Raw genomic sequence first — 23,769 nt, 5'->3', positions numbered from 1 at the left:
AAAAAAAAAGAACAGGAAGAGTTGTTCTTCTGTATTTTCTTATTGTAAGAATTATATTACCACTAACCAAAGCCCATCTTCCACCTCCACATCTCCACCCTGAGCTACACCACCTGCGATGCACACCATGCATAGCTTTGGTTCGCTCGAGGGTCAGTGGCAGTTACCTGGGGCTGCATGGTGCCACAGGAGAAAAAATAAAAATAAATAGGTGTGCTCCTAAGTAGCAGGGGGTGTCTTAGCCTTCCTACGATGACCTTGCACACTGGCTCATGCTGTGGAGAAAATGTTAAAAGTTCACTGTGGTTTGGTGGGCTTTCTGCTGGAAATTCCAGCCACAATAGCTCCTGCATGGTTCTGCAAAAGTGGAGAAGCTGGTCATGAGTTGATCAGTCAGGCTAATTCTATAAGTACTGCTGCCAATGTCATGTGAGCAACCTTGAAAGACCTACAACTTGACTTTAAAAAAAGACAATTCTAAAATATATGATTGAATTGAACTAATTCTCAACCTTTTGAGCCTTAATGTGACTGAACATGATCAAACACACAAAAAAGCTGAAACTGAACAGGCCAAAATCTGCCACTTCAGAAGGCATAAACATGACATCATGATGCCCAAAGCTACCCTTGGGTATAATTCAATTTAACGAAATGTCTTCAAACTTTGGCTGCATGAAACACACACAGAAAAAGACCAAAGTTTATTTCAGTTCAGTTCAGTTCATTTTTATTTCAAACATTTCAAACATGTGCCTTCACAATCATTACAAAATATCATTCCATTATTTGTTTGAAAAGGAGTAGGCTGAAGTATTTACTTATTTGTCCCTACCCCCTCAAGTTTTACCTCTCATTCATTTAATTTTTTTTTGTCTTAAATTAAACAAACAACATATGAAACATATAAACATATGAAGTAAAACAAAACATAACATACATAAATCAAAAACAAGAAATTAGCAAGCCCCACCACAGTATAGTTTCTTTCATATGAAATATGAATATTTTCCCCAAAAGCACAAACTGTGAGCTTATTGATGCCACTCGAGTCTGCAGAACATTTGGCTGAATTTCAGAAAGTGAAAGCAGTGCATCAGCGTCACGAAAGTTTGTTTTCATTTTGTTTGCCATTTGCTTTTCCATAGTCAGGCATTCCTGAGCACTAACAAGCTTCAAGTCTCAGTGATTTCACTAAGTCTTCTGAGTTCATGTTAACATGTTGCACAGGCCCCCTATACGACTGAAACCACTGCAAACCGTCCAGTTAAGTAATCGAATGCTATGGTACAGTACAAGGGTAAAGGAAATGTTAAATACATTGTTTATAATAGTGTATGCTTTTTTATATATCAGGGAAATTATAAATGGGAAATTCGTTCTTCTTCGTCTTGTCATTGTGAAGGGTTTTTTTTTTTGTAGACTATAAATTTCGCATATGATTAATCAATTAATACATTAATAAATTAATATATTTTTCCTAATACTTGAAACATATCTAAAAGGTTTAGGCTTAACAAAAAAAATAATCAGTGAACAGCAAAACAGTCTCTATGACCTCTGTGTCATGGGAGATGCTAAAAGACATCAAGTACTTATAAAAGCACAAAACACCACATAAACCATTATTATTGTAGTAAACTGCTGAAACCAGCAGCAAAGGAAAAGGCAGTTTAGGCATTATCAAACCAAATTTAACAAACAAAATCATATCACATCAATTATTATTACAATACAAAAATTGTGTTTCTTATTTACTTCTTCATAAAACACATCTTATATTTCGAGTCATCATAAAAAAACAGACATAAAAAGTGTGTCTAAACGTTCATTTAATGATACATTTGATAATGAAAACATTTCCATTTTCCTTTTTAGAGGGCAGCTTGCACAATATGTTCTTACTCTGACAGAGTTACTAATAAAGTAGAAATAAATAGAATCCAACTCCTCTGTCATTTTTATCAATAAGGGTTTTACATTCTAAAGCATTTTTAAGTAGCGCAATATATCTCTGCAAAATTAAGGTCCCTTTTAAAGAATGTACATACAATTCAAACTCTTTAAGATTTAATATTGACTAAAAAAAATGTAATCACTTCAGAATATATATTATTTTCTTGCAACACACAAATTTGATGTCAAGGTCACGCCACACCCTTATCCTGCATTACCTCACCACAGCTTTCTTTATTTGCATTAGTTGGACCACCAAAAACCTCCTACACATTTAAAGGCCTGTGTGTTTCTCATGTTTTAACTATTTTAACATCACAGTGAATTATTCTGCAAGTACACCAGTGTTCTTGAGAAATCTTTCCAGATAGCCACTGCTTTCTTTAAATTGAAACCACTGGCCAAAGTTAACATTTCACGTGTCTGTTAATTCATTTTCAAATATTCAGAAATGCATAGGAACCTAAAAGCTGCCAGGAATTGGTTATAACTCCACAGCGTACTTCAAAAATGTTCAGCAAAAATGTGCAAAATTTGCAAATTGTAGTGAAAACATGGAAATGTGGTTTTATGGACTTCAATGCATTTAAAGAGAGCACTTGGAGAGATCTGGATGCAGAGTCCCATTGACATGGCAGACGAGGCTGAGAGGGACATTCTTGGTCTTATCTAAATGTGCAGTGGAGCTCTCATTTTACAAGGCAATGGGTTTTGGATCTCTTAGGTTACATATAATTTACCCATAATCCAAACGTAAACAAATGAAATGAAAAGTGGTAGATTACAGCTTAACAACATCCCTTCAGAATAGGAAGCTGCAGAAAACAGCTCTAATGGCAAATCTGAACTTGTGTCAAGTAATACTAGTGACAAGACATAGGCACAGATAGGCCACGCACACCTGTCTGTAAAGCAAAGCATCAGATTTGACTTATGCAGTACTGGTATGATCACAGTCTACAAAAAAGCAACTAGAAGAATCAGTCTCCCCGCTGCAGGAGAACAGTGCTCTCCAGTTTCACAACAGCCCCCAAGTGGGCAGGACCACCACATCTCTGGCATGCGCCACTCTCCAAGACAAAAATCCCCATCAGATCGTGTACAGTCAAAACACAGCCTCAAGCCATGCTTAAGTGAAAGACAGAAGGAAAATAAACAGGCCGACATGCATTTCCTTCCAGGGAGCCACTCTGCAACTCTGACTATTTGTTTTGACATTCATTAACTTATCATTTTCAGCAAGGAACCTTCAAGCCTGATGTTCACTGCCTTCAGTAGGGCTTGTGTTTGTGGACGGACGCCTTGGCTCTCCAAATTCAAATACACAGAAAAGGCCATTACGATCCACAGCAGAAGATAAAGAAAACAGTGTTGCAAATCTAACACCAACGTTTATGCTGAGAACATAAATGCAGTCATTTCACGTGCACTTTTGGTTAGCAAGTGTTAAACGCAAATACAGGGCAGTCAAACTAAAATTCTGCACTTTCATAAAGTCTGCTCTGAGAAAGCAACAGAAAATTGGAAAAGGGTAAGACTGATCTCATAGCTACAATCTGTATTTAAAATCTGCATGGAGGCAAAATGACAGCATCCTAAGAAACAGGCATTAAAAGTCCTGGTTCTTATTTCCTGCCATCATTTGCATATGAAGCATGTCATCCACTCAACATTTGTGACTTTGTTCCATGTGTTTTGGTGCTAGTTGGATGCAGTGAGGTTTGGGCAATGATACTTGAGAACACAGCATTTGATACTTGAATGAACATAATAGAACCGCCTGCAGATATTTGGGCTGGTCTGAGTCCTGTTGGCCTTAATTCATTTACAGAAAAGGGAGTCTTGAGTTTTCATCTGCTTTTCCATCTTAGTGCAGGCAATAAAACAGCATTAAAAATCAAGCTGACCGGCAAAGGAAAATCACATCGAATTTTAATAGCTAAAAATTTTCTAAAGTATCCACGTGAGCTCTTCCAACGCATATTTTAATAATCTTTTGACGCGAAATGCATCGAAGTACATATAAGAAAGCTGCAACTGCATCTATTAGAGGCTGCAGAGCAAGGGCAGGAAAAGTGGTGACCTCTGGAAGGAGGCTTTGTGTTTTTACTTGCGCACTCTGTCCCTTTTCTTGCCTCCTCCCCAGCCACCGCTCAGCTGAACCGGGTTGTCACGGAAGGAGATACGCTCCTTTTTTGACGGGGCAGACGTGACTCGCGCGGGAGATGGGACTTCTTTTCCTGGAGACAAAATGGAAGAAGACGGCATCAGTATTTAACATTCAAAACAAGCAGAGTGAATTTACTTTGCTGACTCATACTATATGTGTTTTTAAACAACAGTTGACACCGAGAACTCATTTTGTACTTCTGTGTCTGCTCACATATTTTATAGAATTTATTAACATGGGTTATTATTAATTTCATAACATCATTTTCTAGAGGGAAGGCTATCTTTGCAACACACAACGTCATGTTAGTTTGCCAGGGTCACATTATAGAAATTGTTAAGTACTTAAAAATGCATGGCATAAAAGTAAATATAAAAGCTTTAACTAATGATGCAGTGTTAAGTAGGTTAAAATATGAGGATTTGTAATATGTACTTAATATACATGTTTTGAAAATTGAGCGTCAATTTTGTGTGACTCAAAATACTCGAGATGGTGCTGCATTAAATCTCACACTAAAGACTTAAGTGTGAGCAGGCGGGTTGTTCGGTGCCTCTCGGGAGCAGTGTGTGTGCTGTATCACAGGCCGTTCCACTTTCACCTGGGGATCAGTACAAAGCTTTTCAAACATACAGAACAAAGGCAGCGCTTCTACAGGGTATGATGCATTCCACGTGTAGAGCGCAAACCCACAGTCAGCACGGCTGCCTCACACAGGGAGTCCAACAGCATGAAGCGCTCTTTAGGTGGGAGGGCTGGGATGCATCGCACGTTCTATGCTAGCCCCAAATATCCGCACAGCTGGCAAACTGTATAGAATAACCATCCGCTCACAAGTCACACATAATCACACATCTCTAAGTTTTGATTTTGTTCAAGTCTGTTGGGCTAACACTGCGATTTTCCTTTCCTCGTGGTCTCTCTTAATACACAGTGTTTTGGTGTTTATTTCCAGGTCAGCTTTGGTGGCTCAGTATATTAAGGAACTTTGTGCAGTAATGCGTTTGAAATCAGAAGCATTACTGCACTAAAAGTTCAGTGTAATAAACACTGAACTTTTGCTGCATGTTTTCCTAATAGCACTGCTAGTTGTGCATTCTGTTATTAACAGTACAGAGTTTTATTTTTGTTTAAACTGCTCATTTTAACAAACCACTGTGACCAAACAAATTGTTTTCAGTCATCTTACTCCTATTAGGGTTGCAAGAGGAGCTTAACTTAAGTAGTTTCCTCTGCACACGTAATGAAAATATTGTGTGAGCCGAGAAATGCATTTTATGGTACTGTCCCGGCAAGAGGTGAGTATCGCATTGCAACAGGTTATAGACTATTTATGTAGTCTTTACTGCTATACCAAACTAAGTGAACCCTCTAACTTTAAACCCCCACCTTGATGATGTATGCCCCTTTACAGGCGAAGGCGATTGTTAGTCACACTTTTTTGCAGGATCACGTAGGCTCAGTATGAAGATTTACATCAAAGAAGCTGCGTTCCCTGATTTTACTCCCTAAGGAATTTCCAAGCCATGACTTTTTGATGACCACTGGGACCATTAGATAGTCTTTCCAAGTTTATAAAATATCTAATTGGCTTTTCAAGAAATATTCTTTCCTTACACATACATCCATATTTCAATTTGTCCTTCACAATTTTGATAATGGATGTTTTGATCAGTGCGGACAAAGAGGCTTTCTTTCTCCCGGCCACACTCCCCGTAGAGTCTGCCTGCCTAACAGGGAAATGCTCGTTCCTGCTGCTGCACCTCGTGGATATCATTTTGAAATCATCATCGGAATCCAATTTGGCTTCGTTAACATGGACAGGGCTCTCCTTCACTCAGATTCCTGGGCTTGTTTAATGTGGTCATCTGCTTGTCAGCCTGTCAGTAGCATCTTTGTCACTCAAACTCCTGAGCCCCACTACTCCTGACAGAAGGGCCAGTCATTCTTCACTGAAAGGACTGATTTTTTTTCTCTCCCTCGCTGCCTGTTTCCTGTCAGAGGAAAATTTCACGACACTCTGTCCCCAGCCCGACCTTGTGGCTCCCCTCCCCTCCCGCAGCAGACGACCAGCGGACTCGGTCTAGGCTGAATAAGCAGCGGTCTTTATCCCTGGCTCTGCGCACTCAGATCTGTGTGGCCCAGTAGTCATAGGTGCAACTATGCAAACCTAAAGAGATCACATGTAATAAACACACAGTTATGTGCACCCCTGCCAAAAGATTTTGAAGAGTTTGAATTTGAGCCTGTGCTTTTCTCTCTGTGACTGCTAACAGGAGAATATAGAGATATATGTGACAGTGAGCTCATATGTTTATTGGTCCTTTTCTTAATTGTTATTTTTAAGTCAGAACTTGGTTTCAAGTTAAGGGCAACTTTCTAGAATTGTAATAATTAACACATTTGCATAAAAATACATTTTGCATACATAATGAGTTTTAAATATATATACATCTCTAAATTTGCCATAAATTATATGTGTTAAAAATTATATGTGTTAAAAAAATAAAAAAAAACTAAGGGAAACACTTCTGTAAGGAGAGTTGGGTTTTTTACTTCACATACATACAGATATTTTTTACACTCTGCTGAAAGACCAGTTCATTATTCCCAGTATCACTGTGATGTTGTGGAGAAAAGCAGTTTACAAGTTTACAAGACTCACTTGCATGACTGGAGGAGGTTCTACGGGTATAACTGTTCACTTTGCAACCCTGGCCAACCAAATTGCTGTTCGTCCACAGTCCACTGGTGTGATTTAGACAATCTGCATATGCTGGGTTAGCCTGCATGCACCACACACAGAAACAGACACACACACACACACACACAAATGAGGCCCAAAATGAAACATCTCACGCAAGTAGTCGAACATTCTGAAAATCAACAACCCAGCAGCTCTGCAGTCAGAGGATATATCTAAGAAACTGGAGGAAAGGGGCGGCCCCTCTTGCCAGTAAACATAAGTCACACTGCTCCATAATGGCACGAGGAGACCTGTGGTTTGTGACTTCAAAGACTTCACAACCATCAGCATCGTTCTCAGGTCTAAACAAACTGCTCCAATGTGACACTGGGATTTCAACAAGTGAAATTAAGAAATCGCGCCCACTTGATCCAATTGAAAGTGTCACTACAGAGCTAAACCTCAGACTCCCCCCGCCCCTTCCTCCTTTAAATCAAAGTTGATGAGACAGACTCCAAGGAAGAGGACCTACGGTGTGGGATGTGACTCTGACTGGTAAATGTAAATACTACATAGCTTTACATGCATGCAACTGCGCCACAAAAAAGATTCAAATCAAGGGGGGGAAACAGCATGGCTGGGGGGACCGATACTCACTACGAGCTGCACTCTGCCTCCGTTCAGAATGGATGAGTTTATGTCCGGTAAGAAATGATCACTGAGGACAAAACACAAAATGCTTAGATGATTAGTGTTCTGCATGCTTCACACCAATTCAGTGATTAACTCTCTATTGCAGGCTCCATTTCCAAGCAAAAAACTCATATTCAATTTTAAAAAAAGAAACAAATTATATGGATTATGTCTGTTTTTTTTAAATAGGGCAGGGATAGCACAGGCCTACACACTGACTTGTTTCTGTCATCTCCCTGATTCAGCAGAATCAGAATACTTTATTGATCCCTGGGGGAAATTATTTAATAAGTTAATCAATTAAGTTAATATGTCATTCTCAGTGCACTGGAATATTTTATTTTAGAATGATACAGCGCAGGTCTTAAGGTGAATCGATACAGATAGATGCATAAACACCACCTTCATCACCTTATGATCTACATTAAATAGCTCACCTGTCTGAATGCCCATGAGTGGCCTGGGTATGGAGCCACTGCTGAGTTTGATCTTGTTTAACTTGCTCTGTCCTCTCTGCCTGCTGATGGCCCGTCTTAGCCCCACCAGCTGCACTCAACAGAAGAAATGAAATAAAGGGTCACAGGCTGTTCTTTTTTCAGTTTGTTGGTTAGGTAACATTTTTGACAACAGTGGCAATAAAGAAATAACTGCCTCATCACCGTGTGCTGTGGAGAAGATAGCATGAGTCTAAATGAAAGGACAAGGCTTGTGTTAACAGATGCTTACAAATGTTCAAGCTGAACAAATAAACAACTGCAGGGCCTGTTCTGTGGCAAAGTTTGACACGTTTTACTGCCATTACAGCGTGCCAGCTTTCCCTCAACGGGACAGATTAGTGGTCAAAGTCATGTTAGGGCAGAAGGTGGTGTAATAATTCATGTAGCACTGCTGAAAGTTGCAACAGGAAAGGCCTCATTTTGTTCCAACAATGGCAGTGACTTGTTTTTTTTTTTTGTAAAATTGAATCCAAGCAATGTTTCAAAAGTTTGTGAAAGTGAAAAATCCAAGAGGCCGGTGATTTACGGGTTATGCTGAAATCCCATAATAAGGTCGTAATTCAAAATAAACATTTAGGTTGTACTGACAGTAATGCTGCCTTAGATGGGTGTAAACTGATAATTTATTTTGACAGGCCAGTGCTGGAACTAATGACGCATTTATTTAAGCCATTCACTTGCTTTTGCTGAGCTGTAAAAAGAAGAAAAGAGCTTTACAGTTTTCATGGGTTAATTGAGAAGCCACACTAAAAACGTCAAGTGATAGATGCCTCCCCTGGGCCAGCAAAGGGCAGGATATGGCTACTTGCACTTCCCGAAGTTGAGAGAGAAAGAGGGAGAGATGGTGCATGAGAAGTCCAGATATCAGTTTTCAAACACCAGCCTGCTCGCGTAGAGTAAATACAGTGATTACAAAGGGTAGGTAAACACATGCACAGAAATCTGTACACACTGATGCAAGATAAGAACCACGAAAAAAAATCATTTAGTTTGATGTACTTGAGCAGCATGGAGAGATTTCTTCTCTCCATTTCCCCCTCAGAACCCCCTACTAGAGCTTCCTCCTGACCTCCTTCAACCTCCTCAATCCCCCTTGAGTACTCCTCCAGGACATCATGAGGGGGGCCTGTAAAAGTCATGCCTGTTAAGGGGGGCTTTTAACCACATTAGGGGATCTCGTCAATATCAGAGCGCCGGGGAGGAGGAGTAGCATTCAGGTTTTGGCCTGCAGCAAAGCAGAGATGAAGGAGAGATGATGTTGTCACTAAGTAGTCTCCTCTCCTCGAACCTCACTAAAGGAACAAAAAACACTGAGTCCTGCAAAGAGTCAGTACCAGTACCAATAACAAGTAGAAAAAAAAACAAAAAACTCCTAAACAAATGATAGTGACCTTAAAGGACAGTTGTGTCAAGAGTAAAACTGTGCACGTGCACAAATATAGCAAGTTTAACAACCAAGTCACTTTATAACAGACATATTTTAAAGTCAGAGGATTCTTGATTTGTCCTTCAGGCATAAACCATAGATAAAAGATGCCCATAGTTTGTGGATGACTTGGCAATCTTGGTTTTTTGAAGCCAACTAAAGACACTGTAGTGATTTATCAATCAAGCGGGAGGCCCACACTGAAGAATATGTTGCATTATATTCCTTTTATAAAAATGGACATCAAGTTGTACTCAGTCAGACTCAAACTAGCATTTGAGACCATATACTCATTAAGAAACCCTTCACTGAGGTCATGAATCAAGTAAGTAGTAGATTTTTTAGAAATCTTTTATCGATTTTTTATAAATTCTGGAGCAGCCAGAAGAGTCCCTCTCCTTTTGGCAATGAGAAAAAAAAATGCATGTTTAAAGCCGTTTTAGGTCGAAAACCTGAATCTTCATCTTTTCTACACATGCTGTGTCACAAAACAAATCTAAATGTAAAAGTGTGAGATGGAATAACAGTGCACATCTGTGGATTAGAACATCTATCCACCAGAGATGTAAAGCTTTTCTAACCCCTAAAACTTGGTTTCATGCATTAGGCGACTTGACTCTAAATGATTCTACAAACATGTCACTGAAGTTAATCTGAATCACAATAAGGTCTGTAAAATGAAGTTGTCTCTTGCAAACATATTGGCTGGTTTTGGTCTGCTAAAACATGAAAATAAAGACCACAGTAGGATGGAGCAATTCATACACGCTAATCATCTTTTGATCTAAAAGCATTCTAAGATCCATTTGTTAACTTTGTAAAAACACTGGAACACTGACAGGAAAATGTTTGTGACGATACTTGAAGAGAACCAGTTCAAATTGCATATTATCCAAACACATTAGAAATTAAAAATGTAAATGTTTAGTTCCCACATTTTCAGGCACTGCTCCTGAAAGGACTTCTAACTTGACAGATTAATGTGTTTCTCGATTACTGGAGACTTGTAAGGGACCTTCTGTAAGTAACATGAATTTAAATTAATAAGACGGCTAAAGTGCATACGTTTTCTGTTTTGTGCAGATGGCTAATGTTGGAAAATGTAGGAAAAAAATGAAAAAGAAATATAGAAAAGTATTTTATAATCCTTTTTTTTTAGGCATTTGCTAAGTGAAATGTGTGACATTTTAGCAACTCGGTGGTTTTAGTTAGATGTCTGACTCTGTGAATGACTGATGGCCCAATGCACATTGGCTCAGCTCGTTTCTGAAGTGTGCCAATGCGCCTCAGTCATGTAGTATGAGGAGAGAGGCTCCACTGCACGAGATAAATAGAAGCTTAGAGATTACGGGGCTGAAATTGGATGCATATGAATGGTGGGGAACAGCCTAAGCTATTTTGACTGATCAATGATAAACAAAATGATTGTGTTTCAGTTTGACTTTGTTGATGACATCAAGTGTGAAATCAAGTTAAATGCTCAGGAGGTAGGGGAACCAGGCTGAAACAAAAATATATATCATTGTGTCCCTGAGACACGAGGACGGATGTTTGGTGGGGTTGGATCTCAGTTTGGATGGAAGAGGATGATTAGAACTCTGTGTGTATATGTATGGATATGTATGTGTGTGTGTGTGTGTGTGTGTGTGTGTGTGTGTGTGTGTGTATCTCTGCGTGCATCTGGAGGGGTTGAGTGGTAATTAAGAGTAGAAATTAGGAGAATTCCTTAGAGGCACACCACACTGTCAACATCTGCAGCACCCCAGACACATGCAAAAGATGCAAATAATAAGGAAAAGGTATATTTATATTCTCTTTTAAACTTTTAGAAGAAAATTTGTTGTGGCTCTGCACTATTCTCTCCCTCTCTGTCTCCGTGTCTGGGTATGTAAACTGATACCCATTTCAAGTGGGTTACTCATGTCCAGCACATCCACACAAAGAGCCCGGATAAAATAAACACGCAGCGTCAGATATCTTGGAAAGAATCTGTCATGGGTTTGAGGCTAATCACCTCCAGAAGGAGCTTGACTCGAGGCCTGAAACGTTAGCCCCTGTCGGGGAGCGCTGGCTGGGCCAGTCTGGGGCTGGGCTGGCCAGGCCCCGGGCACTGGTGATGAATCCGGAGGAGGGGGTGTCTTACACAGGTCAGGACCAGGGGGGCGAGGATGTAGTCAAACCTGGACCCTTTTACAGAGACCCAGCTTCACAGCACCACAAGTTAATAACTGACACAGCACCTCACTCGCCAGCCTTATAGCAATGCTGTAAAAAGACAGTAGGAATCGTTTCCCCTAGACTGAAGCTGGATAGAGTTACACATTTCTGTCAGATCAGAAAACTGACTGAGGATACAGAATATAAACCGGAAAGAAAGAGAATGCCCTAACCAGAGATCCTTCCATTACTTTATCAGTTGTATTAGCTCAAAAGCATCAGTCCCGTTTGATAAACTGTCAATAAGAGGGTGGGGAGGAGCGATGAAGCTATGGGAAAAAACAGAGCTGGAAATATTGTTGTAATTTAATATGTTATCGGGATACAGCTATTCCTCGATTGCCAGTTAGCTGACAGTTTATCCACAGCAGTATTATGCTCACACATAATTCCAGTGTCAGCAATCACAATGTTGGAAAGTTGACATAATACACCTGCAATTCAAATAAACAATAGATAACATAATGATGCTGTCACGCAGCTGAGATAGCTCCAGCTCCCCCCATGACCCTGAGCTGGATAAGAGGAAGAAAATGGATGGATGATGCTGTCATAGTCAAGCTCCATTTTTCATGCATTTTATAAATTGTCAATGGAAAATAATTATTGGAAAAGAATGTTGTGCCACCTACTCCAAAAGGGAACATTTGTTAGTCCGTCACTGTCCTGATGAAAATGCCTTGTAATGCTGGCAAAACAGTGTCTGCTGACAGAAGAACTTCAGAATTAATGAAAATAAGAGAACTCATTCACATATAAATCGCCACATTTTTACGCTAAAAAGATCATGGTTGTTCTATTTTTTAAGACTGCAACATAAAATGACAGGCAAATCTGCTCTTCGTCTTCACAGCTAATTCTTTAGTATGTTAGTCTTATAACTGATCGCTTCACTTTCTGCTGGCAAATGCTGCTGTTCCAGCATCCCTCTGACTGCTGGATGACCGTGAGACTATTACTCCATGGATGTGAGGCCTTGACCCTGGTACGTGGTGGTGGGGTCCAAAAGAAAGACGGAGACAGTCCCTCATGATAAAAACAGACTCCCCCCCCCCCCCCCCCCCCCCCCCAACTCTCCCTTATGCTCTCCCTCCAGCGCTTCCCTTCCTTTTAAGTCTGTCTGTGTGTGTCACAATGCCAAATCCTCTCTGCACCTCAGGGCAGGGCACCAGGCCACAGCAGAATATGGATGAAGGTGGAGGGAGGCTTTTGACTTTTCTCAACCAATCACACTATCCCACATATAATCAATCCATAGCCTTTTTTTGACACTGTATTTCCATAACACTGAAAACTCTTTGGAAAAAAGTTGTGCCATACAGTCCTGTGAAAAGTACACCCTGACCGTCATGACAGTACAATTAGAAAAAGGTTGGAAAAATATGGCTTTGAGGGGTTGCCAAAAGAAAGCTTCTTCTCTTTTAAAAGAATGTGGACATTTGAGCCATCCAGAAGACATCTTTCACCTTTAGACTGATGAGACCAAAGCGGAGATGTTGGGTCATAAAGCGCAGTGGCCCAACAGGCAAAAACCAAACACAACATATCAGCACAAAAACCTCTCACCAACTGTTAAGCACGGCGGTGGACGGGTGGTGATTTGGGCTTGTTTTGTAGTTGCAGGACCTTTGAAAATTGCAATCACTGAGTTGATCATGAGTGTCTCTATATATCACAGTATTTTAGAGACAAATGTGAGGCCATCTACCCCTTCTGCTTTGCAATAGTCCAGTCTAAGACCAGACCAGACTTAAATAGTTTAAATTTAAATTAAAAATTCTTAAAAATAATCCAAGCATTTGAAATACTACTGGGTTAGAAAATATGCATAGATCTCTTTTCTTACCTTTTGCATAATTTCTGTTGTATCGTGCTGTTGTGTTTTGTGCCTCCGCTGGACCAAGCTGGTAATTACAATTTCTGAACAAGTCAAGTCGGACGGAGGGATCTAACACAGCAAGAAAGAGAAGGTCAAAGCAGGACACACCAGGCTTTAAACCAGAAGCAGAAAACCAGGATCAAACAGTCAGAAAATATTAGTGCATATGTAATACAGCGCTGTGGTTCAGCTGAGGCAGATGCCATTAGGAGTTAAAGCCGACAAAGACCTGTGTGTCGATGGAGCAAGATGACAAGAGCACCACTAATGCAATCATGTATTTGAAAGTCTGATCAAAGACCAACCTCCCATTACATGACCATGACATGATACCCATGGCAGAACTACTGTTTCTTGGAACAGAGCAGAGGTGAGGTCACCTTTCACTGCAGTTACACTAAACCACTACAATGAAATGGAATGAAAGTCGCCACAAGACGACTTGTCATGAGCTTTCTTGGCAATAGTTATTTCCTTTGCAGGCTCGTAAATAAGTCCAATGAGAGGTGACAGCCCTGGCTTCTGCTGTCTGTTATGGCTCATTAACATACATGCGGCGGAAAGGTTCACTGCTACTAAAGCACGGCTGAAGAATGAGAATGAAGAGAGATCTTTCTCCTTTTTAGACAACAGATTTATGTCTTAACAGGAGTTATCTCCATTTTGTGAACTATATAAAGACAGAAACATCAGCTGAGGTGTAGAAGGATTAATGAATGAAGGAAGCATTGCATATGAGGTGACTGAAGAAGGAAACCACAACAGTGTTTAATCTCCAATCACAGCATTCAAATTCTATGGGGAATTTTCTAAAAACATACAAAAATAGTTTTTTTAAACCTGAACTACTGCATAAAAAGCACACATGCAAACACAAAGGGTCCAAATCTCAAATTTCCACCTATCCCACTTTAAACACACTAACCCCTTTGCTTCTTTTGCAGTTGTCTCTTTGACTTCATCTTCCGAGCTCTCCTCAGCAGCAGAAGTGCTGTGTGGCTGTCAGTAAAGCCCCTGCAGATGGCAAGGAAAGAAAAGACAAATAGAAAGTGCCGTTCTGCCATTTACTAACAACACACAGTTGCAGCAAGCAGTGAGGAGGAGATGATGATTTACCATTCTTCTAGAATCTTTTCTGATCTTTCAGAGAGACCACTAAGCGCTGAGGTGGAAGTAGGAGATGTGTTTCTGGAATCATAAAGAAATTATTGTCCTTAAAAACATAACTTGAGATGCAGAAATTCACAACAGGACTACACATATTTAAATCTTTCGGGATTGAATTATGGCTGATCTTTAAGTCAAGGTTGTCCTGTATTTTTTCCTGCATGGCTGCTAATATTATTATGCTCAGTGGACGTGCAATAAAGATGTGCAAAATGGAAACCCATTTCATTTAAGGAAAAAGGGAGCTAAACTGGGCGAGTAGGGCTAGTGGTGATTGAAGATTGTGTTTGTGTGTCCAAACACAATCTTTATTGGGGCCAAAAACACATTTTCAGTGCACTCTGATGGTGGCATGCTCCACAGCTGTGGTCTTTAGTAGCAACTGTTCTCTCAGATGCCTTGGGATCTTACAGTAAAAACATGCATTAAACATTTGATTGTTTAAAAGTCTCAGTCCTCTAAAAGTTCATTTAAAAAAGGAAAAGCACACTCCTGCTCCAGCTCTTGAACTGAAGCTTGATCAAACTCTTAAACTGAAAACTGTTGTCTGGTCTGTAGCAAAAGATGCACCTGTCATCCACATAACTGTAACCAACATAACAAGCATGCTGGAAGTGGAGCAGTGCTGCCTTGTTTTCCTTTCCATTTCATTTTTTTCCTCAATGGAAGCCATTGAATTTTATGATTTGTATGCCACCAAGTAAAAAAGTAAACGAAAACAAATATTACCACTTTATAGATTACCAGTGACATCAGCTGAACATCATAGAGAGGAGAACTGAACAGTCATTCAGTGAACCTGCTTATTTGAGTGTTTTGCTAGCTGAATATGTGGATACATTTTGTGGATCACAACCATAACAAAAATATAAATGTGATTTAGTGTGTGTGTCATCCTCCTTTATATCCAGAAAGTGAAATTTCAACATCTGTATCATCATTTTTTCTATGCTATACTAAAATCTTATGACATTAAAATCTTGCATTATTAGGACCAGTTTGATTATTGTTCCTTGCATTTTTAATATCAGATTTATATTTTGCTATCCATGAAACACTTAAACACATACTTCAGGTTGTCTGTATTTTGTTCCAAGAGCAAACGCCATATCATGAGCTTCATATGTGAAAAAGTAAACCCAGTTAAAATCTCTAACTTCTAAGATACATCCGACTCTTTAATGTGCTTAGCAAAGATTGTATTTTTCTACTTGGAGTTGCATTAACGAAAAATATTAATGTCACAAATCAACACTGTTTGCTATATGTCCTATTATGAAAATTATTTATCTTCTTTTTCCCTATATAACTTTGTACAATAATTATGAAAATCTATATAAAGCTTAAAATAAACAGCTTTTTCAAATGCTGTGGCTGTGGGTTGTTGTACCTGTTAGAACCGTCCACATGTTCCCCAGCCATCCAGGCGTGCTTTGGTAGGGGGAGTATGTCCTGGGAGGGATCAAGACAGGGCCCAGGAGGCTGAAATACATATATCAATTAATGACAGGCCTAAGTTACTTTTCTTTTTTTTTTGTTACCTTGAAATGTTACCAAAACACACTTGTTGTAGTTTTCCTAATGAATTACCAGAATACACATAAAACATCTGGGATACCAGTGTGTGTTTTTATTTCTGTTATTCTGCATCACAGACATTAAATCGGAGCGGCTTTGCTTTTTCAGTTTCTAAATGTTTCATTATTATACTGTTCATCAAACTCAAAGCTGGTTGGAGATAAAACCACGCTGAACAAAGGCAGGATTTTAGCTTTAGACTGTGACACTTGGAGTTTATGCAAAATTGATTTGGTTGCAGTTTTTTAAAAAATTGAATGTGTTTTTCAGGCTGGAAAAACTAATGTAGCTTTCTCCTGTATTTATGAACTTGAGCACACTCAAAAATCCTAGGAAAAAAAATAGACATAGATTACTAGTGGAAAACTTCAACTGACATCTGTGTACTTAAAGGACCTGTAACAAAGGTAAAATTGTGCATGCTTTCATTATAGTTACAAAAAATCTGAGCAGTCTGTTGTGGCATACTAATTAATTTTTCATGGAATAACACTACAGTTATCTGTAACTCTTGGGGGAAGTGATTACATTCTACACTATTATATCCAGTGACACTTAACTCAGGGGCCTATTTTTGTTGTAGGTATGTGGCTGACCGAGTGAACGGTTCACAATCATGGAATTCTGATATTTAAGTCAAAGTAACAGCTTAATTACTCTCCAGATTCTATTTTCTCTTGGTTAAAGTGCTAAATTGTTCATCCCCTGCCTTTGATCTGTGCCTCAGTGTCAACATATTGAGGCTGACCACGCTAGCAGCTGCACCACATCAGCTTGCTTAAACTGGCTACCATGATGTACAGCGCTGAGCACGCTCCAAAGAAAAGATCCAACAAGAGGTAAATGAAGAAAAAAAACAGGACGACAGTCCAGCCAGCATGAAAAATGACATCTGCTGGTGCTGTGCAACTTTCAGCCCTCCAGGAAATAATCCTGTTTTTCCAAGTGAATAAATTTAGAGATCAATAAGGGAGGGTGAGACAATTCCTGGAGGGGAGGTAGACAAGCAAGAAAATAACTCCAACACTGACATAACACAAGATGGTAAATCCCAAAATTCACAATTTGCATAGCAGGTTTCAAAGTATTAGAGAATATCATGTCAGGACTACCAGGTTTTAAGAATATCAAACTTTACCTTCGTAGATAATTGCTGCTCTGACACAAGTTGGTGTCTGGTAGACGAGTCCTGAGAAAGCATCAGTGTGCAGTGTTCCTCCAAAGCTGCCTTTATGAAAATGAAAAATACTTGAATTTCTGGACGGCAATGACAAACAAACCACAAATAAAGTGTCTTTGGAGTGAAGTATACAGTACTATATTTATGTGTTACATTTATGTGTTAGCCTCTGTGCAGGTTTTTTGGTCTGATGGGGTGCGAGATGGGGAACAACTGCCGAATCGTGAAAGTGAAGAACATACAGGCTTGTGCAGATACCTCATCAAAGACAAATTCATCTATGTCCACCTCCTCAAAGGTGTCATCCTCTCCAACACTGGGGCATGTCACAGCAGCAAGAGCAGATGTGAGCCTCCTCCTCAGAGAGTAGCCCCTCCAGAATGCCTGGAGGTACCCAGAAAAAGAAATGGTAGTTGCTCAATGAATCATGGAGCAAACGCAAATATTGCATGTTATCCCATTAGGAAGATAAAACATGTTAACCCCTCTTTTAATTGCTGAGTGTTCTGCTGTCTGAACTCTGTGTGACTCCAGGCTGCTCTGAGACAAATAGAGCTCCAGTGCGCCTCTAAATCCTGCAATTCCCAATGGGCAGAGGGGGGGGGGGCACACTTCACTTCAAGTTGAGCCGCACAGGAATTTTAGAACTCTTACTACCGCACGTCTTTGGAATCTGATTAATCACTCTATACCCCCCTGACATGCACAAAACACACACTTACACTTACACAGTGCTGTAGTGCACGGTACACGGCAACTCCCAGCCTCTACCTAGCCCTCAAGGAGTCATCAAACACTTTGTGTGTTGAAAAGGGATTTGAGAGGGGTGATGAGTAGCATGTTTTTCAGAAGAGCAGCTTACACCTCTGTGCAGAGGATTAGCCGAATAAGCCTCAAGAACGTATGAGGCCTGAAGTTCAGTTTTTAAGGATGAAAATTGGCATTTTCAGATATCCACAAAGAGGAAGTGACTTCAGGCACACTTTCTACATGCAGAAGTAAGATCCTTAATTACACAATAAAAGGTTAATGTGAGCAGTTTCTTCTCAACGCATAATCTTAAGCTATGACAAACTCTGATGGGGTTTTTTCCTACTCTTTTTTATCAAATTTTTATAAACTCACTAATTAATGAACCCAAAATAGAACAAATCAACTATTTGCTATCTGTGATATTCAGCAGTTTCTGCTATCCTCTAGGAGCAACAGCCGATCTTTCAGGGATTTTAGTGTAGCCAGGCTACGTTCAAAGCAAATGCAAAGCATCAAGCAATGCATCTGGGCTACACACATAAATCTCAGGCCACAAGAAGGAACCTAAAAGCTTTTGCTACCAAAAATCCTCTGCCTTTGAATTCTGCAACTGCGAAATGAAAATAGACGTCATAGCCACAGTGGCCCAGTGGATAGATGGATATAAATCTCAACAACAATACCCTCAAGGTGCTTAATACTGTAAGCTAAAAATCCTAAAATAATAAAGAGAAAATTGCGAACAATAAGACAACCGCCTATGAGCAAGCATTTGGCGACAGTGGGAAAAAAAACTTTAACAGGAAGAAACCTCCAGCAGAACCAAGCGCATGGAGGGGCAGCCATCTGCTGTCACAAGTTGTGGGTGTGGGGAGGAACACAGGACAAAGGACGCAGAGAGAGACAGAGTTTAACAATAACTAATGATTAAATGCAGAGAGGTGTGTAAACACATAGTGAGTGAAAAAAGGTGAATGAAAAAGAAAGTGCACCTTGGGAAGCCCCCAGCAGCCTAGGCCTATTGCAGCATAAAAATGGAGGATTTAGTACTACAACATTTCCAATTCAAAAAAGAAAGATTTAAGCCTAATTTTCAAAGTAGCGAGGGTGTCTATCTCCTACTTCCAAATGGTAGCTGGTTCCACAGAAGGCGGGCCTGGACGCTGAAGGCTCTGCCTCCTGTTTTACTTTAAAACATCCTAGGTAAGCAAGCCAGCAGTCTCAGAGCAAAGTGCTCTGTTGGGGTGATATGGTGCTATGAGGTCTATTACAAGTAAACAGTTTGACTGACTGAATTCATATGAACTCGCCTGGATAACCGTTCTAAGTTGTTACCCAGAAATCTTCAGAGGGAAATTGTTCTAGGACGCTACAAATGCTACAAGCTACAAATGTTTTACCTGGATGACAGTTGCCGCACAGTGTTTGCCAGCAGTGCTCCTATTAATATAGAAAAGTCTTGACTCTGGCTTTCCTCCATCTCCTCCTCTTTCTCCTCCTTTCTCTGTGATGGGGGGAGCATTAATGTTCCCACATATCTGCTTGTATTTCCTCCAACATTGCTGAATCACAACTGCTGCTGTGCTGCTCAAAAAAGAACACACACACACACAGGCATTTAAATACACACAAAGTGAGGGATATATTGCACATGATATCATAGCACCTTCATCTTTCAAAACATGAATTTATATGTGAGCAGACATCTGGAGAGCAGTACTCTGGAGAGTTTAAGCCTGTCTAAAGCCACCCTTCAAATCAAAGATGTATTGTCCTCCCGAAGATAGCACAGTGTTAATGATAAAGCTGCGTGTTAAAATGAATAAAATCTTCAACGTCTTCTGGTGTAAATCAAGTAGAGGAGGCTCCAATGATGACAAATGCTTTGCAGCAGAAACTAATAAAAGGCTGAGCTCTGTTAAAAGAATTACATAAAAACAGAGTGTTTGCTTTAAGTCGGCAGCATCCAGTTGTATACCACGAATGAATTTGGAGGTTTTCATCGCATGCATTTTTATCAGCTGATCTTTCATCGAATACAAAGGTTTTATTAGAGTGAATATACAAACATACACACGAGTGACTCAGATAAAAGCAGAGAGTGAATTACTTTTTGAGGTTTAAGTCTTGATGGCTGGAGACAGATGCTTTTTCATCACTGAAGAAGGTCGCTGGACCCTGTTTTGGGCCAAATGTGTCATAGTGACTCTCTGTAGCTGGAGTCTCATCAAAATTCCAATAGCTGCATCTCATGATGTCTCTATTTGGAAAGACTGGTGGTAATTTGTTAGTGGACTCTATATCTCGGCAATCCATAAGCTCTTCACCAATGACACTATCCAGTGTTTTCTCAGGCGCTGTTTGACTTGCAGCCCAGTGTTCATCAGACACAGTGGTCTCACCATATTCATGGGCAAATCTCTGGTCCTCAGCCAGCTTCAGAGTCATACTGAAGTGCCGGCAGAAGCTTTGCACATCATTAAAGGGAAATGCAAGTCTGCTGTAAACAAACACATACAAAAATATTTCACGTTACATTATTAACTGGCAATACAGACCAGTTTGGCAACAGGGCAATAGTCCTAATCAATGCAAATACCTGACCTGACCTGACCTACATAACTGATTTTATTTTTGCACATATATTTTTATCGCTGCCCATTTCATTTCTGCATTTCAAGTACACCTTATTCTGCATATATCTTATTTATCATGATTACTGTTCGCCTTTCTTTTAGTACCGATGAAGGAAGGAACCCCAGTTTCATTGTACAACACAAAGTATGACTGTGCAATGGCAATAAAGTGAATGACATTAAAGTTAATCTTAGTCCACATGGTTCCCAATCAAATTTATTTAATAGGTTTACTGTAAGCAGTAATTGTAGCATATTGTTCTGAGCTCAGGAGAAGCAGTTATCCACTTTTAGGGTTGTCTGTGAAGGTTCTCAGTCATCCAGGTCATCGTAGTCAAAGGAGCTTGCAAAGAAAAGCGTCTGGACTTCTTTAAGTTACTTGAAGACGTTTCACCTCTCATCCGAGAAGCTTCTTCAGAAGCAGAACTGAAGAAGCTTCTCGGATGAGAGGTGAAACGTCTTCAAGTAACTTAAATAAATCTTTCTTTGAGAGTTTTGGTTATAGACTAGTAGTATAATCCTCATTGTGATTAGAATGTATGTGAATCTATTCTGGAAACAGAACAATTTTTTTCTTATCACCAGTATAATTAAATCTGACCTGCATAAAAGTCAAAGTTATAGCTTATCTGCTTTTACAGTATCAGAGCAATCCTCTCCACGGAGTTCACCTCACAGGACATAGAGAAGACATATTTAAAGAATCTCATTCTTGCATTAAACAACCCTAAAAGTGGTCAAAGGAGCTTGCAAAGAAAAGCGTCTGGACTTCTTTAAAAACACACAGTGATCGGTGGTGTTAGAAAATTAAATCATTCAAAAAGGATCAAAGCCATTCCATTTTGAGTTAAATATCACATATATATCCATTTTTAGCTCTTATTCTTGGCCAGCCTGTGATAGGTGTGGTCAGTGTGTGTCCTTATATTTATGTGAGGGTAGGGGTGGTGAGGGGGCGAGAGAGAAAGAGCTGTCTGCCTGCTCTGTGAGTGCCCTAATACCATATAATGTCTCTTTCATTGAGGGGATAAACTGACAACAAAGCTACCTCAATGGAAACTTAATTAATCTATTAGCTATGCTCCGCTCCTTGTCTTAAACCCCGAGGGGCCAGAGACGCTTGGCCAGTCTGGAAGGCCAGTAGCCACAAGTAGTGCAACTCCTTCTCTACAAAGACCTCGCTCTTCACTCTCAGTGGGATAAGAAAGAGAAGAGTCAGAAGGTCTTAAAGGATTGTGACACCAGTGACCCTCCCTCCCTCTACCTGCTGGTTCACTCCAGGGTCACCATAACACGGGTAAAAGAAAGCTTCAGTATACAATGTTCATGACAGGAAAATGAAAAGTTATTCACTGATTAATGCTCGCCTGTGAACATATCCAACCATGTATGTAGATGCTAAAAGCTCTCAGTGGTTATTTGTCTTCTGACTTGCAATACAGGAAATTTAGAGATATTTGGTGTTGCTTTATCACATGGGTGTCCCCAGGAGGCCACTCAACAAAAAACTGAGGTCGAGAGCTGCAAGAAATTCCTGAGCCAGCAGCAAACCCTATACTAGTTATATTATAGAGGCGTTTACTGTCCTTTTGAAAATTCAATTTGTGTCTGTCGCAACTGTCAGACAACTATGAACAGAACATAGAAGACCTCACAGCTCCAGAAATGATATGTATACTTAACACAACAAAAGTCTTGTGTAACTGTTTCACTTCTATGTTCACTTTTTCTACATTGTGGGTGAAAAATGTGGTTTGGTGATAACAATAAAATTGATAAAAACAGAGAGAAAATCCCAACAATCAGACGACCCCTAAGAGCAAGCACTAGGCAACAGTGGGGATGAAAACCTCCGGCAGGGCCAACTATCTCACATGACTGGCTGGGGTGAGTGGTGGGAGAAAGGATAAAAGACATAATGCTAAAATGTTGATGAAAACAAACACAAAAAAACATATAGGTTGCTGTAGTTGCTTCTGCTGTTCACACTACCCTTTGCAAGATGCTCAGGGCACATTTAGCTAATGCTAAAATGAGGCTTCAGCAATCTGAAATGGACTAATACTGGTGTATTCTTCAAAGCTTTGGCTTTTTGCCTTAGCAGTTTTTCTTTACCATACTGTGTGATGGTACCACAAACAGAAGGCACAATGAGTGGAAAGTACTCATTTCATTTGTTTAACTCAGACTGCTCACACACTAGCTTTAGCAAAACTCTATAACCCATCTTTTTCCACATGACATAGAAACATAATTTTTGATTCACTTCTTTTACATTACAACCACATAAGGAGCAATTCAAACCTAAAAAATACTGAGTGCCATAGAACACAGTGGAAAAAGTGGGGAGATTGCGGTAGTAGATGGGTTTATTGGTCTTTTTCCCACCACATCCAAAAAATGTTTTGATTTAATGGCATACAGGACTGGATTGTAAGGCATGCTCATTTATGGGTGAAACAGAGGCACTTTGGTAGAATCCCTACACCTTGTAAAAGAGAGTAATAGCCCTAATACGCCACAGTACCTCACCTTACAGTCACCAGTTGACTGGCGTGTGGCACTCTTCTCAACTCCCCTAAAAACTCAGTCTGACACAAGGTCAGGCCAGGGGTTAAATGGCTGTGTTGGCTCTTGCAAAGCCCCCAAAATGGCTCATTGTCCAGAGGCCAGAAGGGTAGAGGGCACTCAGTGAGGGGCGAAGCAAGGGGAGGGCCACGCTAACCTCCCCCAAGCCATAGGAGTCCTCGATGTGACCCATACAAGAAGCCGCCACCATGTTTCATCTTTTGTACTGTGTAATTTGAAAAGGTCAGGAAGATAAGCAGAAAGTTGACCACTGTTTTAAGTGCTGGTGGTCCTCCTTGTATAGGAGTGTCAATATGTGCAGAGGCCAGTGACATTGAAGGACTTGTGAAAATAGATGGACGT

The 23,769-nt window shown here is 40.1% G+C and overlaps 1 protein-coding gene across 4 annotated transcripts in view; it reads right to left on the bottom strand.

Annotated features, from left to right (window-relative positions):
* Positions 1 to 744: 744 nt before the first annotated feature.
* The window catches only part of lrriq1 (leucine-rich repeats and IQ motif containing 1), a 39,495-nt gene continuing 16,470 nt past the window's right edge, over positions 745 to 23,769 (bottom strand). For 2 of the 4 annotated variants that reach the window (XM_086299533.1, XM_086299536.1), the window contains 12 exons: positions 20,313 to 20,702; positions 19,603 to 19,786; positions 17,708 to 17,833; positions 17,408 to 17,497; positions 16,082 to 16,173; positions 14,641 to 14,712; positions 14,450 to 14,538; positions 13,492 to 13,593; positions 7,943 to 8,051; positions 7,470 to 7,530; positions 6,792 to 6,912; positions 745 to 4,196 (listed from right to left, as the gene is read on the bottom strand). In XM_086299533.1, coding sequence (XP_086155659.1) covers positions 4,063 to 4,196; positions 6,792 to 6,912; positions 7,470 to 7,530; positions 7,943 to 8,051; positions 13,492 to 13,593; positions 14,450 to 14,538; positions 14,641 to 14,712; positions 16,082 to 16,173; positions 17,408 to 17,497; positions 17,708 to 17,833; positions 19,603 to 19,786; positions 20,313 to 20,702 — 1,570 coding nt within the window. In that variant the 3' untranslated portion in view covers positions 745 to 4,062. The remainder of the gene's footprint in view (positions 4,197 to 6,791; positions 6,913 to 7,469; positions 7,531 to 7,942; positions 8,052 to 13,491; positions 13,594 to 14,449; positions 14,539 to 14,640; positions 14,713 to 16,081; positions 16,174 to 17,407; positions 17,498 to 17,707; positions 17,834 to 19,602; positions 19,787 to 20,312; positions 20,703 to 23,769) is intronic. The other 2 variants (XM_086299535.1, XM_086299534.1) reach the window with 2 other exon arrangements.

This window comes from Aulonocara sp. 'chitande type north' Nkhata Bay, linkage group LG7, assembly GCF_057382095.1.
Source record: "Aulonocara sp. 'chitande type north' Nkhata Bay isolate Kocher_YH1m ecotype deep benthic linkage group LG7, A_spYH_male_GT1.1, whole genome shotgun sequence".
Lineage (NCBI taxonomy): Eukaryota > Metazoa > Chordata > Actinopteri > Cichliformes > Cichlidae > Aulonocara > Aulonocara sp. 'chitande type north' Nkhata Bay.
This window is presented reverse-complemented; position numbering and strand designations above follow the sequence as displayed.